At 50.0% G+C, this 15,001-nt stretch overlaps 1 protein-coding gene across 3 annotated transcripts; it reads left to right on the top strand.

Moving 5' to 3' along the window:
- The first annotated feature begins 3,827 nt into the window (after positions 1 to 3,827).
- CCKBR (cholecystokinin B receptor) lies at positions 3,828 to 14,610 on the top strand. Of its 3 annotated transcripts, none has more exons than XM_077866716.1 (6): positions 3,943 to 4,082; positions 8,446 to 8,533; positions 12,228 to 12,479; positions 12,635 to 12,887; positions 13,154 to 13,320; positions 13,454 to 14,610. In XM_077866716.1, the coding sequence occupies exons 2-6, from the start codon at positions 8,521 to 8,523 to the stop codon at positions 13,990 to 13,992; spliced, it is 1,224 nt and encodes a 407-aa protein (XP_077722842.1). In that variant the 5' UTR covers positions 3,943 to 4,082; positions 8,446 to 8,520; the 3' UTR covers positions 13,993 to 14,610. The 3 variants fall into 3 exon arrangements, with proteins under 3 accessions (XP_077722841.1, XP_077722842.1, XP_077722843.1); XM_077866717.1 differs by lacking the exon at positions 3,943 to 4,082 and adding an exon at positions 5,129 to 5,146; XM_077866715.1 differs by lacking the exon at positions 8,446 to 8,533 and having other exon boundaries at positions 3,828 to 4,082.
- The last annotated feature ends 391 nt before the right edge of the window (positions 14,611 to 15,001 follow it).

Raw genomic sequence — 15,001 nt, 5'->3', positions numbered from 1 at the left:
GATCAGTCATATTGTACTTAAATGTACAGTGCTTGGTGAGGATTAAAACTAATGTGCTTTGAACAGAGTAGGTGATCATCAAACAATTCCTATCCAGTTACCAGAAAACTTATGCGTGTTAAGTGGCATCCTTCTCCTTCACCCTCCACATGGAAGCATCCTCTAAATTCTGCCTACATCCTAAGTAGCTCCTGGGTCCATATTATCCACTACTTTCATGACTTTAAACTGAAGCTTTGAAGCTTCATTGAAACTGCTGTTATATGTCACCTGAGTTATGTCATGGACTATCAACTGGTCCCACCCCTTATGGTGCCCTCCATCTCAGCTGCCATAGCAGTTACTCCAAGTCTTTCTAAATCCTAACAAATTTCCAGTGCTTCCACTTCTTCCTTGCATCGCTTGCAAATGTGTTAGTTTTCTATTGCGACTATAGCAAATTACCATGAATCTGGAAGCTTAAAACAACATCCATTCATTAGGTTGCAGACATGTGGGCCAGAAGTCTGGTAGAGTATGGCTGAGGATCCTCTGCTCAGGGCATCACCAGGCTGAAGTCAAAGTGTCAACCAGATGAAATTCTTTTCTGGAGGCTCAGGGATTGGTGGGGGGATACCCTTTTCTAAGCTCATTTTTGTCATTAGCAGAATCTTGTTCCCTGTGGTTGTAAGACTAAAGTGCCTATTTTCTGGCTGGCTGTCAGCCAGAGGCTGCTCTCAGCTAGAGGCCACTCTCAGGTACCTGCTCTGCACCCTGCTCCTTCATCAAGCCAGCCACAGTCCCTTGCATTCCTTGCCAGAGTGGCCCCCTCCATTTTCAAACCAGCAACAGTGTGTGAATTCTTCTTCAAATCTCTCTGACCTCCTCTTTTGCTGCATATCAGAGTAAATTCTTGTGATTTGGCTAGGACGACTTGGATAATCTCTTTACCTTGAGGTCAACTGATTAGTAACATTAATTACATCCGCAAAATCTCTTTTGTCATATAACATAATCATGGAAGTAGCATCTCATCATATTTACAGATTCTACCCACACTCTAGGGAAGAAGATTATACAAAAGTGAAAATCCTTTGGTGCCATTTCATAATTCCACCTACCACAGGAGGGGAAGCCAGGAAAAACATCCCTGAGAAATTCTGATACCTTGAGCTGAGATGAGAAAGATGAGCAGGAGTTAATTAGATAAGGAAGGAAAGTTTTTAGAGACCATGTGCAAAAGTCATATAACTGGCAGACATAAACTCAAAAAAAAATGGACTCAAGAAAGGCCAGTGTGTCTACAGGGGAGAGAACAAGATGCATAGGGACTTGAAATAAGGTGGTTAGAGAGGTCAAGAGGAGCCAGATCACACAGCCTTCAGAGACTGTGAAAAGATTTTCTCTATCCCCAAGGCAAAGGTCAGTAGAGTGGCACAATCAGATTTGTGTTCTGCACATATCACTCTGGCTATAAGGTGGAGGATGGATGTAAGGAGGCATCTGTAAATGTGGTGGACCACTGAAGAAGCTAGGAAAGCAGTGCAAGAAGCAATGGGATAGTGTCAGCGCAGATATAAGCAGACGGATTCAAGGAACACTCAGTGGCTAAAATCAACAGGACTTCATGATTGATTGACTACGGGAGGGAGGCAGTTATGTTCCCCAGGAAGCAGAGTCTAAGACAGAGATTACTGTGGAGGATGTTTACTAAGGAGTGCTCTTGGAGTCAACACCTGTGCAAGAGCAAGGATGAAAGAAGGACCGGGTGAAGGGAGAAGAGGAGCAGTGGCTCAGTCCCCACAATGGCCTAGGTCAGACCCTTGAGGCACTAAGCTGAGCAGTCACTGGATGCAGGATGCTTCAGGAAGGGAACATGACCTCGCCTGAACAGGCTTTTCCTCGGCTCAGCCAACTCCCACAGGGGCTGGAAGGTGCAAGCTGACTTCCGAAGCACTCTCTGCAGCTGCAGAATAAAATCCCTCACATTTGGAGAGGAGTCTGGGCTTTTTGTCATAGCCTCTGCTCCGGTGGAGCATAAGGGAGTAAGGCAGCCAGGCTGATTCCTAAATTTCTGACTGGTGCATCTTCGCAGATGTACATCCAACCATATGTCATAATGGTTGGCTTACCTGTCACTTTCTCCCCAGGAGAGCTGGAGCTACTCGGGCACAGAATGTAAGAGACAGCTAGTAAACAGCCCTATAGTTGGCACATGCTTTGCTGAATAAGTGAATGCCCATCTCCTCCTATTTCCACTCCTCTCTCCCTCCTACATTTCCTTTACTCCCCGCCCCCACACCCTGCCGTCATCCAATGTGGGAAAAGTCCAGCAGGTTATCTGAGGTGCCACCTGTGCTGGAGCTGAACAAACAGCAAATCAGGCTCTTCTGGTCCAGGGCACTCTGATGGGGAAGGCAACCAGTGCCAGGAGGAGGGGAGTTGGGGGGAGACAGGTGACAACATCCCCACCCGCCTCAGGCTTAAATCCTCCTTATAAACTCTGTGCTAGCTGGAACAGGTCCTCTCCAAAATATAGACTGGATAGGGCTCTCTGAATTCCCCAGAAACTCAGACCTCATCCACAGTCTAATCTGCTCTTTGACCGGTGCCCCCACCTCCAACAGATACTGCTGGGAGCCCATGAGTGGAATTTCAAGGTCATATTGGAGTTTCCTTGGAATGAAGAATGGAGGGCCAGCACGGCTGAAATACAGTGGAGGCAGGTCCTGCCAGAGGAACTGAGCCCACCACCTCAGGCCTGTGCTTGTCCCCTTAAGCTTTGCTCCCGCTGCATCCCAGGGATCTGGCCCCTTTCCGGTCCCCTCTCCTGGGAACCTGACCCTCCCCCCCCATGGCTGCTCCACCTGCACTGGGAGCAAACAGGGAGGGCCAGTGTGTCGGTGAGGGTGGGCGAGGGTGGGCGCTGCCTGGAGACCATGAGAGCCAGCCGCCCCCTTTCCTCTTGTGCCCAGGGCTGGGCCGGGATTGGAACCAAGCCCCACCATCAGCGCCCCCCCTCCCCCGTTCATTCTAAGCTGTTCTCACTGCTACCCAGGCGGCCCTGACCCCCAAGTCAGACTCTTCCTCCGCGCAGCCTTTTTGCGAGCCAAGATTGCCCGAGGACAAGTGCTGCCCGCCAACACCCCCGCACACACCCCGCCCCGCCGGCGTCCTTGCCCCGGGGCGGAGGGTTCCTTGGGAGCCTGGGTGTTGCGCCCCAAGATAGGAGGCGGAGGGTGTGGGGGCAGATGCAGGGGCAGATGCAGGGGCCGCCCCAGCCCCTTGCGAAGAGATTCAGGGAACTATGAGAGCGATAGTGTCACGGTCACTGGGGCCACTGCGGCACAGGACAGTAACCCGCGGCTGATGCCACCGTGTTAAGTGCCACCTCCACGTCCCCTGACCCACCAGGGGGAAATGCCGGATCCCACGGCAGCCGCGCCCTAACTCCTCTTACCCTCTCCCCCCCCCGCACCTCCCTCTCCGCCACCCCTCCATCCACCCGTAACCCCCACCGCTACCCTCGCCCATACACTCGCACACACACGCGCACACACACACGCACGCACACACACGCACACACACGCACACTCCCAAGAATTCCACCGAGGGACGGTGGCGAAGGGGAGTGGGCGGGAAGGAAATCTCTAGGAGAAAACCGGGGAGCCCGGGGAGGGGGCGAGCCTGAAGGCCATCGGGGGGCGGGGAGCGCGAGTCCCGAGCGTGGGAGGGGGGCGGGGAGTCACCTGGCGGGACCGCGGCGGCCGAGCCCGGCGGGGAGGCGAGCCTAGGCGGGGCGCGCAGAGGAGGAGCGGCGGGGCAGGGGCCAGGGCTGGGGGCGGGGACCAGGCGGGGCGGGAGCCTCCGCCCGAGCCGCGGCGCGAGCAGGTGGAGCCGCAGCGGGAGCCCGCCCGGCCGAGCGGAGGGAGGCGGTGGCTGGGCCGGGGCCATGGAGCTGCTAAAGCTGAACCGGAGCGCGCAGGGGTCCGGAGCCGGGCCGGGGGCTTCCCTGTGCCGCGCGGGGGGCGCCCTCCTCAACAGCAGCGGTGCGGGCAATCTCAGCTGCGAGCCGCCTCGCCTCCGCGGAGCCGGGACACGAGGTGGGTGCCCCCCTAAACCCCCTCCGCCAGCTCCTTCTCGCTGCACCCCACACCGGTAGAGGCCCCCACTGCCTCCCCGGACGCCTACACCATCCCCTCAGTACTCCCTCGGTCCCCAAACAGCCCCCCCGACACTTCTGCCCCCCCCCCCCCGCCCGTGCCCTCCCCAGCTCATTAAAAACTCCATCACAGCTTCACACCACCTGATGGGAGCCCCCTCACACCCGGGGCTCCCGGCCGCACCCAACACAGAGCCCCCTTCTAGGCACAGACGGTCAGGGGGCAAGGACCTCCTCTTCCCTCCAGGTCTCTCTTCCTTTTAAATCCAGTTCACAGAGCCACAATGGGGAAGGAAAGAAAAGAAAAGAAGGCAAGACTGGGGAAAGAAGAGGGTTGGAGGAGGGAGGGAGCACTCTGGAAGGCTTAAATGGGAAGTCAGAGTTATAATCTCCTGTGTCCCCCACCCCAACCCCCAGCCTCACCAGAAGAGAGCCTCAAACCTGAGTTAGGCTGGACATGGGGGGCTGCTCCCTAGAGCTGCCTGTCTCCATTTCACTCCTCAAATCCTCCAGCCTCCCAAGGTGGAATTCTAATCAAGACTCTGTCCCCTCTCTCTTCTGTCTCCCAGGCCCTTCCAAGGCCCCTCTCCAACCTGCCTCTCCTTAGGTCTCATCTTCTTACAGCCTGGCTTGGCCCTTCATCTCCTATCCATTGTGCCACCATCTCTTCCCCACCCCCAGTGGTTCCACTTACTCAGTCCCCAAAATGACTTTCACTCCTCCCACGGGCCAACAGCCGCATTTTCTTGATAACCCAGCTCACAATATATGTTTTCCCTTCCTAAACCTTTTCTTTCCTTAAATGTCTCCTGAACACCTGCTGTTGTAGTTGAGCAAGTGCTGGGGACATAGGGATGAAACAGACCCAGTCTAGACCCTCTTCTGTCCACAGTCAAGTGCAAAGGGAGACAAACCAGTGAGAAAATAACAACGTGAGAAGTCCCAGGAGAGGGTCTGAATTGTGGGCATCCAAAGGAGATGGAAACCAAGAACTTCATAGACGAGGTGAACCTGGGAGCTCGGTCTTGAAGTCAGCCTCCTGAGAAGTAACTGAGTAAAAATTAAAAAGATGAAGGAAACCCAAACAAGTGAAGGGGCAGGAATGGCACAAAATAAAATAAAATAAAATAAAATAAATAAAAAACCAGCATTCTAAGCCGAGGAACAATATGATTAAGTGCCCAAAGTTTAAATCTATGGCACTTTCGTTCGCTGTGTCAGTTTCTGAGTGCCTGAAACATACAGTATAAGAGAGGGAAAATGAGCACTCGGGATGAAGACCAGCCTAGAGGGTTTATGAAGAGCCTCATAGACCAGGCTAAGGAGTGGGGATTTTTTTTTAAAGATTTTATTTATTTATTTGAGAGAATGAGCACGAGCCAGGGGGAGGAGCAAAGGGAGAGGGAGAAGCAGACTCCCCTCTGAGCAGGGAGCCAGTGCTACCAACCTGGGGCTCAATCCCAAGACCCTGGGATCATGACCTGAACTGAAAGCAGATACTTAACCCACTGAGTTGCCAAGGTACCCCAGGAGTGTGGATTTTTTATTATGAGGGTAATGGCAACTACTGAAAGGCTCCACAGTACAGCCAGGATTAGTTCTATAGTGTAGAGGATGGACTGGAGTACAAGATAGGAAAGGTGGGGGCTTGGGACGCCTGGGTGGCTCAGTGGTTAATCGCCTGCCTTCAACCCAGGGCGTGATCCTGGAGTCCTAGGATCGAATCCTGTATCGGACTCCCTGCATGGAGCCTGCCTCTCTCTGCCTGTGTCTCTGCCTCTCTTTCTCTGTCTCTCATGAATAAATTAATAAAAATCTTCTTAAAAAATGAAAGTGGGGGCTGGGGGGACACTTTAGAAGGCTATTATATTACTCTGGTGAAAGATGATGGGGGCTTAGACTAAGGTATTCACAGTGGGGATGGAGAGAAGTGGGTGGATTTGAGAAGCACTTCTGGAAGGAATCAACAGAATTTGGTGATTCATTGGAAATGGAGAGGGAGGAAGAGGTCAGGGGATGACATCTAGGTCTCTGGCTTGGACAAATAGATTAATGTTGGTGCTATATCATGAAGAAAACAAAGGAACAGAAACAAGTTTGAAGGAGAAGATTATAAATTCAGCTTGGAACCCACTGAGTTTAAATGCTGGTGAGATGCCCAGGTGTGGTTAACCAGTGAACTGATGAATCTGGTCAGGATCTTAGGGGAGAGGTATCAGCTGAAAATACAGATTTAAAATGTCTTTGCCTACAGGAGTTAATGGAAGCCACGGGAATAGATAAAATCATACAAAGATTATATAGGATAAAAAGAAAAGAGGTCCTGGGGCAGAACCCCAAAGGAAATTGATATTTATTTTTTTTCAAGATTTTATTTATTTATTCATGAGAGACACACACACAGAGAGAGAGAGAGAGAGAGAGAGGCAGAGACACAGGCAGAGGGAGAAGCAGGCTCCATGCAGGGAGTCTGACGTGGGACTTGATCCCAGGTCTCCAGGATCAGACCCTGGGCCAAAGGTGGCACTAAACCGCTGAGCCACCCGGGCTGCCCAGGAGATTGATGAAAAGGCAAAGGAAGGAGAGTTCATGACGAAGCCATCAAAGAGATAAGAAGGCAAGGAAAAGAGTTCAAGCAGGGTGGGATACATGATGTCAAATGCTGCTGACGTAAGTCAATACGGACAGAACAGCATCCTTCAGATCCAGTAAGGAGGAAGTCCTAACAAGGAGGAGTAATGGGTGTTAAGGCCTGACTTATAGTAGGTTGAGGTTTGGGACAGTGGGGAAGGGGCTTATGAGAAGTGAACCAGGTATGTAGACAAGACTTCTGGAAGAAATAGGATAGTGTCTAGAAATAGCACGGAGTTGAGGAATGTTGTGTGTAGTAAGGGAATTGTCTTTGTGTGTGTGTGTGTGTGTGTGTGTACACAGTAAAGGCACGAGTCTTTTTAAAATGTTGATGAAGAATGGGCCGAGAGAGAGAGGCTGAAGGTGTAGCAGAGAGCAGGGATAGTCATCAGAGCAGGGGACCCTGAGAAAGCAGAACATGAAGTGATTCAGAGCACAGGTGCAAGAATTGCCCTTCCTCATCTGGATGTTGTCGTCTACACAGAACTGTATGTTACCCAGGCAGTTACCCACGAAGACCCTTAGCCACTCACTCGGATATTACCCCCACAGATGCATGTTAGCCAGGCTCACTCCAGTGTTACCAGTAGAAATGTGGATGTTACCCACATTAGTCTTATGTTATCCACACAGACCTGAGTGCTAATGTTCACTTGGATGCTATCCACAGAACAGCAGCTGTCACCCACAGTTACTTTAACATTGCCCACAGACATTTAGATGTCAGTCATCCATCAAACACACTTGCTTTCATTTTATTATCCACACATAGATATTGCCCGTGCTCACTTAAGCAACCTTTTCCAGATATTACTCATAAAATCATAGATGTTACCCTCATATGTTCAGATATTCCACAAAGACTCAAATATTACCTGTGTTCGCTCAGGTACTCAGTTATTTTACTCAGTCATATTAGTATCTCACTTAACACCTTAACATGTTAACATCTCACGTCCATACCCACTTAAACATAGCCCACACATACTTGGATATTACTTCTGCTTTCTCAGCTACTACCATCATCACTTAGATATTCCCCCAATTACATTCAGACCTCTGAATGTAATCCATGTTTCCTGAAAGCTGTTATCTACAAAATGAGATGTTATCCACAAACATATCTACAGATATTACCTTTGCTCACTCAGATGTTACAATTGCTCTTGCTCACTTCAGCAGCACCTATACTAAAATTGGAACAAATGTTACAGCACTTGCTCAGATATTATCTAAATCTACATGTAACCCACACTCAATCAGGCATTGCCTACAGACACATAGCTGTTACCCACCTCAGACCTTGTCCAGAAAAATAAGCATTACTCTCACCCACCCAGATATTATCTCAAAAACTAGTTTTATCCAATTTTCACTCTGATATTGCCTATACATCCTTCTATACTATTCCTGCTCCCTCAGGTAGTGCCCATTAACATTCAGATATCCCCATTTTCCCAGCTATTACCCATAATCAGTTGGATGCTATCCACGCTCACCACAGCATTACCTTGACATCTGTGTTCATGAGTGACCGGATCCAGTATACCTGTGGAAGGTAGGATTTGAGGAATCAGCAGCTTCAGTGTTATTTCTTATAAAGTACTGATTTTTGTTTTATGGCACATTATCTGGGTTTTTGTGCTCATACTTCTCTGTCATCATCTGGACAGAACAAATGCAGATCCTCTAGACCCCAGAAGCAGAAATGAACTGCCAAAGTCTTTTGAATTCCCTGGCTCAGCAGGATGATGCCCACAGGTAATCAAGGCACTCATATTCAAAAAATGCCTCTCCCATTCTTCTACCCCTACATTAAGTTCTTAGTTGTTGGGGATCCCTGGGTGGTGCAGTGGTTTAGCTCCTGCCTTTGGCCCAGGGCGTGATCCTGGAGACCCGGGATCGAATCCCACGTCGGACTCCCAGTGCATGGAGCCTGCTTCTCCCTCTGCCTGTATCTCTGCCTCTCTCTCTCTCTCTCTCTCTCTCTCTCTCTCTCTCTCTCTGTGACTATCATAAATTTAAAAAAAAAAAAAGTTCCTAGTTGTTGAAGCCACTGTGATCACTCCCGTTGCACCATACAAATGCACACGGATGCATACACGTAGACAGAAACACACACACAAATCTTCATTCCAGTTGCTTTTTTGTGACTTTTGAGAAAACGAATAGATATTTATTTATTTATGTATTTATTTACTTACTTACTTAAGTAGGTTCCATGTCTAGCATGGAGCCACAGGACTTGAATTCATGACCCTGAGATCAAGACCTGAACTGAAATCAAGAGTCAGATGCTTAACAGACCGAGTCACCCAGGCACCCACTAATAGATTACTTTTACAGTAGTTTCAGATTTACAGAAAAAAATGAATGGAAAGCACAGGAAGTTCTCTCTCTCTCTCTCACACACACACTCATTCCCCTATTTTTAATATCTTATATTAATACAATACATTTGTTACAATTGATAACCCAGTATTGATATATTATTAGTGAAATTCCATAGTTTACATTAGGGTTCATTCTTTTTGTTATATATTCTATGGGTTTTAACAAATATATAATAACATCTATCTACCTTAGTACCATACAGAACAGTTTCACTGCCCTAAAAACCCTGTGATCTACCTTTTCATCTTTCCCTCCCTCTCCCCAGACTTCTAGCTCTAAGATTTTTTTTTCACATCTCCTAACTGTTCAACAGTAAAGACTAGGAAAGATAGTGGTGGCTGGAAATAAGGGAATGCCCAGCAAAACAAAAAAGTGATGGGCAATTTTACTGAGACTCTAGTTTTCTGGAGTCCCCATGCAGATTGAGAACTTCATAAAAGTGGGCATAGTTTCATCTTTGCTCCACCAACTTCAGGAATATACATGGGATACATCTGTTGGATGAATGAATGAGAAATGTGCTTTCCATACTCAGAGTGCTATACCAACTTGAATTGTGGTTATTGATTCCAAAACTAGTTAAAGGGGTGCCTGGGTTGCTCAGTTGGTTACGGGGCCGGCTCTTGATTTCAGCTCAGGTCATGATCTCAGGGTCTTGGGATCAAGCCCCACATCAGGTTTCCTACTCAGGCTGCTTGAGATTTTCTTTCCTTCTCCTTCTGCTCCTCCCCCATTCTCTCTCTCTCTCTCATATAAATAAATAAAACTTTTTTGAAAAAAGAACTAGTTGAAAAGAGACATGCAGAGGAGGATCTGAGAAAAATTGATAGAACTAGAGAGATTAAGGAAAGGGTGGGGGGAGAGGAGACACAAAATGTGCAGGATAGACTACCAGCTCTTTTTCTGGGTCCAAGGACCTCTCTGACAGAGCTCTCCCTCCTAGATGTTCTTTATTTACACACACACACACACACACACACACACACACATCAAATTTGCTACACATAAGCCTTCCTTGCAGAGAGGGAGACATGTGTCTCCAGAGAAACAGAGGCAGGCAGAGAGAAGGGGGCATGCTGGAGCTTTAGAGGCACAGAGGGGAAGCAAGAATGGGGAAGGACAAAGCAGGTGCATTTGTGTGGAAAGTGACAGAGATTCATTCAAAATTCATTAGCCAGCATGTGTGAACATGGGCACATGTTTTATGGGCAGGGCATTATGCTAAATGCTAGGGATAAGCTGAAGAACAAGATGGGCTTTGCCCCTGTCTTCAAGAAGCTCACAGTCCAGTGGAGGAGATAGAGGGCTAAACATAATACAGTGAGCAATGCCACCCTGGAGTACAGAGAGGCAGAAGGAGGCACTGAGATGGAGATTTGATTGGGAGAAGGAGGCAGCATGATGAATGACAGAGGGGTGAGGAAGTAGTAGGAGGCAAAGCATTTTAGAGATCTGGAGACTGGGCTGCCATTCTGATTCAGCAGCACCTTACTTGGCTGTGTGATCTGAGCAAGTAATGTCTCTGCTGGGTTCTGTTCAGGAATCTCTTGTAAATAGCATTCACTAGATGCCTACACCCATTTCAAATAAATTGGTTATTGTTATGAAAACAGTTAAATTCAGAGCCTAAGGCAAAAGTCAATGTATGGGACTGCAGAAGGGGGTTGCCCCTCTGGGCCCTTCCGTCCCCCACAACCTTGAAGGCTCTGTCCTTGCCCTCTCTCCCTTCAAGCTCTGGTCTTCCTCATGCTGAGGCCATGGTTTGGGTGACTGAGACCAGTTTAATTCAATTCAATTTTCCTTTGATCTGCCTGGCTGTGATATAGAGACCCAAAGACGAATCCATCCCCCAATAGACAATGACACAAATGAATGGGGTCAGCCCTCTGTCTCGCCCAGCAACACTAGTGTTCCTCCTGTGAGCTCCTACAGCACTTTGTATAATCCTCAACTTCACTCCTTATCACACTGTGTGGCAATTATCTGTTTATATATCCAAGTTTCCCTCTACGCTGTGAGCTTTCACATGGCAGAGAATTTGTCATGTTCATCTCTTTGTCCCCAGCGCCTAGCACAAAGGGAGTCCTCTGTAAATGTTTGTTGAGTGAGAATGAATGTTTGGAGATAATTAAAATACAAGGCAGAAAAGAAAAAGCATTCTAATAGATATGTAAGGAACATGCATGGGTCAGAGGAAGAGGAGATTAGCTCCAAATGAGGTGTCTAGAAAAGCCTTACAAAAGGGGGGGCAGTTATCTGAATCTTGGAGGGCAGTGGTGATTAAGAATTTACCAGATACAGGAAACAAGTTTGTGATGGGGGGAGGGTATTAGTGGGGCTGGTGAAAGAACATTCCAGGCTGAGAAATCAATGTTAGCAAGGGGGGAAGGCTTGAGCGTGCTTGAAGCCTTCAAGAAACTGAGTCATCCAGTGGCTTAAGTGGGTGCATTGCAAGAGGAGGAGGGAGGTGGAAGAGGACAGTTGGCAGAGAATATGGAAAACATGCAGAGGGTTGCAGACAGAACAGAGCAGGTAAAGGGGTTGTTGTTGTTGTTGTTGTTTTAGACAAGTAGGACATGACCTCACCTGTGTTTCAAAAGGTAATGGGGTGGTCAACAGTGTCAAATGCTACAGGGGGAACAAGTAGAACAGTCTGAGAAGAGAACTTTGGATTTGGCAGTTAAAGCTTCATGATCTTGGGGAGAAATGTCCAAATGGTGATGGAGGAGATAGATAGGGCACTGGACTGTCATGGACTGAGGGGTGAATGAGAAGATGTAAATAGCCCTTTCAAGAAGTTTAGCTGTAAAGAGAAACAAGAATTAGGAACAAAGCTTGAAAAGAGACAGACTTTCTCAAGAAGAGGAGGAGGCAAGCCAATTTCCCTAAGCCTCAATGGGTTAGCAGCCTGAAGGAGTCAAGTTCACCATCCACTGCGTGGGAGGAGGTGCTCCTGGGATGCAGAGGGATCTGGCTGGGTAGTAGAGGTGGGGAATGAGTGGGCTTGGAGGGTCTGGCTGAGTGGGACTCCCTGCTGCCACCTCTTCCTTTTCCTACCCAGAATTGGAGCTGGCCATTAGGGTCACCCTTTATGCAGTGATCTTTCTGATGAGTGTTGGAGGAAATGTGCTCATCATCGTGGTCCTGGGACTGAGTCGCCGGCTGAGGACTGTCACCAACGCCTTCCTGCTCTCACTGGCAGTCAGCGACCTCCTGCTGGCTGTGGCTTGCATGCCCTTCACCCTCCTGCCCAATCTCATGGGAACGTTCATCTTTGGCACAGTCGTCTGTAAGGCAGTTTCCTACCTCATGGGTAGGTGAGACACCCCCCCTCCCCCCCTCCCCCGCCTCCTATCCTAAAGTCCTTGGCGTACATGGGGATCTTTCCCAGTGGGGCCTGAGAAAATCACACTGGTTGAGTGTGTAATACAAGTTTCCTAGGTGACCCCTTCCTCTTCCCTTGTTTAGGGGTGTCTGTGAGTGTGTCCACACTAAGCCTTGTGGCCATCGCCCTGGAGCGATACAGCGCCATCTGCCGGCCGCTACAAGCACGCGTGTGGCAGACGCGTTCCCATGCGGCTCGTGTGATCATCGCCACTTGGATGCTCTCTGGACTGCTCATGGTGCCCTACCCGGTGTACACCGCCGTACAGCCCGCAGGAGGGGCCCGGGCGCTGCAGTGCGTGCATCGTTGGCCCAGTGCGCGTGTCCGCCAAACCTGGTGAGGGTGCCCATTACCTATTCCTGGGAATTCCTTTCTCCATCTCCATCAGGGGTTTACTCCCATTCCCCAGAATCTTCCTCCAATTCCCTTTCCGCACCCACCACCCTGGAATTCCCATGTGGGGCTGCTCCCCAGTTCTCCAGCCCTTCCCAGCCGCACGCCAAAAAACCACTTCCTCCTCAGGGGCCTGGTCCCCAGCGCTAGAAACAAGCCCTGGCTCTTCCTCCATCTGTGATCATAGGTGTGATCTGCTCTGTCTCCAGGTCGGTACTGCTGCTCCTGCTTTTGTTCTTCGTCCCAGGCGTGGTTATGGCTGTGGCCTACGGGCTCATCTCCCGCGAGCTCTACTTAGGGCTTCGCTTCGACGAGGACAGCGACAGCGAAAGCCGAGTCCGAAGCCAAGGAGGGCTGCGGGGTGGGGCGGGACCAGGTGGGTGAGATCCAGCCTTGGGAAGGGGCGGGGCCGAGTGGGTGGACCAGAAAGGAGCGGGGGGGGGGGGGGGGGGGGGGGGGCTGGGGGCGGAGAGGACGCAGCCGGCTCTGACCCCCGGCTCTGTGCTCAGGTCCTGCCCCCCCCAATGGGAGTTGCCGGCCGGAGGGCGGGCTGGCTGGCGAGGACGGCGACGGCTGCTACGTGCAGCTTCCGCGCTCGCGTCAGACCCTGGAGCTGTCCGCGCTGACCGCGCCCACTCCTGGGCCCGGAGGTGGCCCCCGGCCCTACCAGGCCAAGCTGTTGGCCAAGAAGCGCGTGGTGCGGATGCTGCTGGTGATCGTCGTGCTTTTTTTCCTGTGTTGGTTGCCACTGTATAGTGCCAACACGTGGCGTGCCTTCGACAGCTCTGGTGCACACCGCGCACTTTCAGGAGCGCCAATCTCTTTCATCCACTTGCTGAGCTACGCCTCAGCCTGCGTCAACCCCCTGGTCTACTGCTTCATGCACCGTCGCTTCCGCCAGGCCTGCCTTGAGACGTGTGCCCGCTGCTGCCCCAGGCCTCCACGAGCTCGCCCCCGGCCCCTTCCAGACGAGGACCCTCCCACCCCTTCCATTGCTTCACTGTCCAGACTGAGCTACACCACCATCAGCACGCTAGGGCCTGGCTGAGGGGTAGGGGGAGAGTGGAGGCTGAGACGGGACACACCCATTCCTACAGGCAGGGACCCACCCAGACACACAAGAGAGGTAGATCCACTGACAAAGGAGACTACACCCCAAAGCATGGACTAATCCCAAAGCACACACAAACACACACATATACACAAGTGGCTTACTTGACACAAAAGAAACAAACCAGACTCCCACACAGGAAATAAAGCACACTGTTGATAGGGAACTGAGCCTGGCACATGGAAACATGGCCCTGACCTTAGACACACACACACAGCATCCCTAGCAGTGGACTATCCATACATAGTGGAAACTCTAAGAGAATCTGGGCTGCCTCTCATATACACATAGTAATGGCACTGATTCTTTAGGGCTCTGGAGCCTGGCACAGTACTGACTCCTGAGATGCTCCAGAGTGCCCCCAGTTTGACCTCACAGTGCCCTTCCCCATTTCAGCACTGAAAATATTAACTAGCCTAATCTCACACCTCCCTGACCAACAGCCTATTTTGCACTGAAAAGGCCCTTAATTCGTTTCCAGTTAAATAGTATGGCCCTGCCCCTCATCCCTCACCCAAACTCAAGAAATAAAAATGACTTGGCTTCCTTCCTGAACTTCCTTTCTGGACTTTTTCTGGGGGGCAGGTGAGGGGCGCAGGATTTTGTAGACTCTTCCCAGTCAGGTCTCTCTTTTCACTGCTCACTCTTGTGCATGACCTCCTGCCAAAAAGCCCACAGTCTGAGGCTCAATGGGGATTGGGTATTCTCCTGGGTTGTCATCCTGGACCCACGTAAAGGCCAGGGTCATACACAGTAGCTGGGGATGGGGATGGGGGTGGGAAGTCAGATATCCATGATTCATCACGATTCCTCAGCACATTCTCCTGAAATAGTGTCATTGCTATATTAATAGATACTAAAATTTTATTGAAATGATAAGAGGAAGCACTGTATAAAAAGACTCAGTTTGCAACACCAGGGTTCAGATCATGATAGCTATACAGAA

Source organism: Canis aureus, chromosome 23 (assembly GCF_053574225.1).
Source record: "Canis aureus isolate CA01 chromosome 23, VMU_Caureus_v.1.0, whole genome shotgun sequence".
Classification (NCBI taxonomy): domain Eukaryota; kingdom Metazoa; phylum Chordata; class Mammalia; order Carnivora; family Canidae; genus Canis; species Canis aureus.
This window is presented reverse-complemented; position numbering and strand designations above follow the sequence as displayed.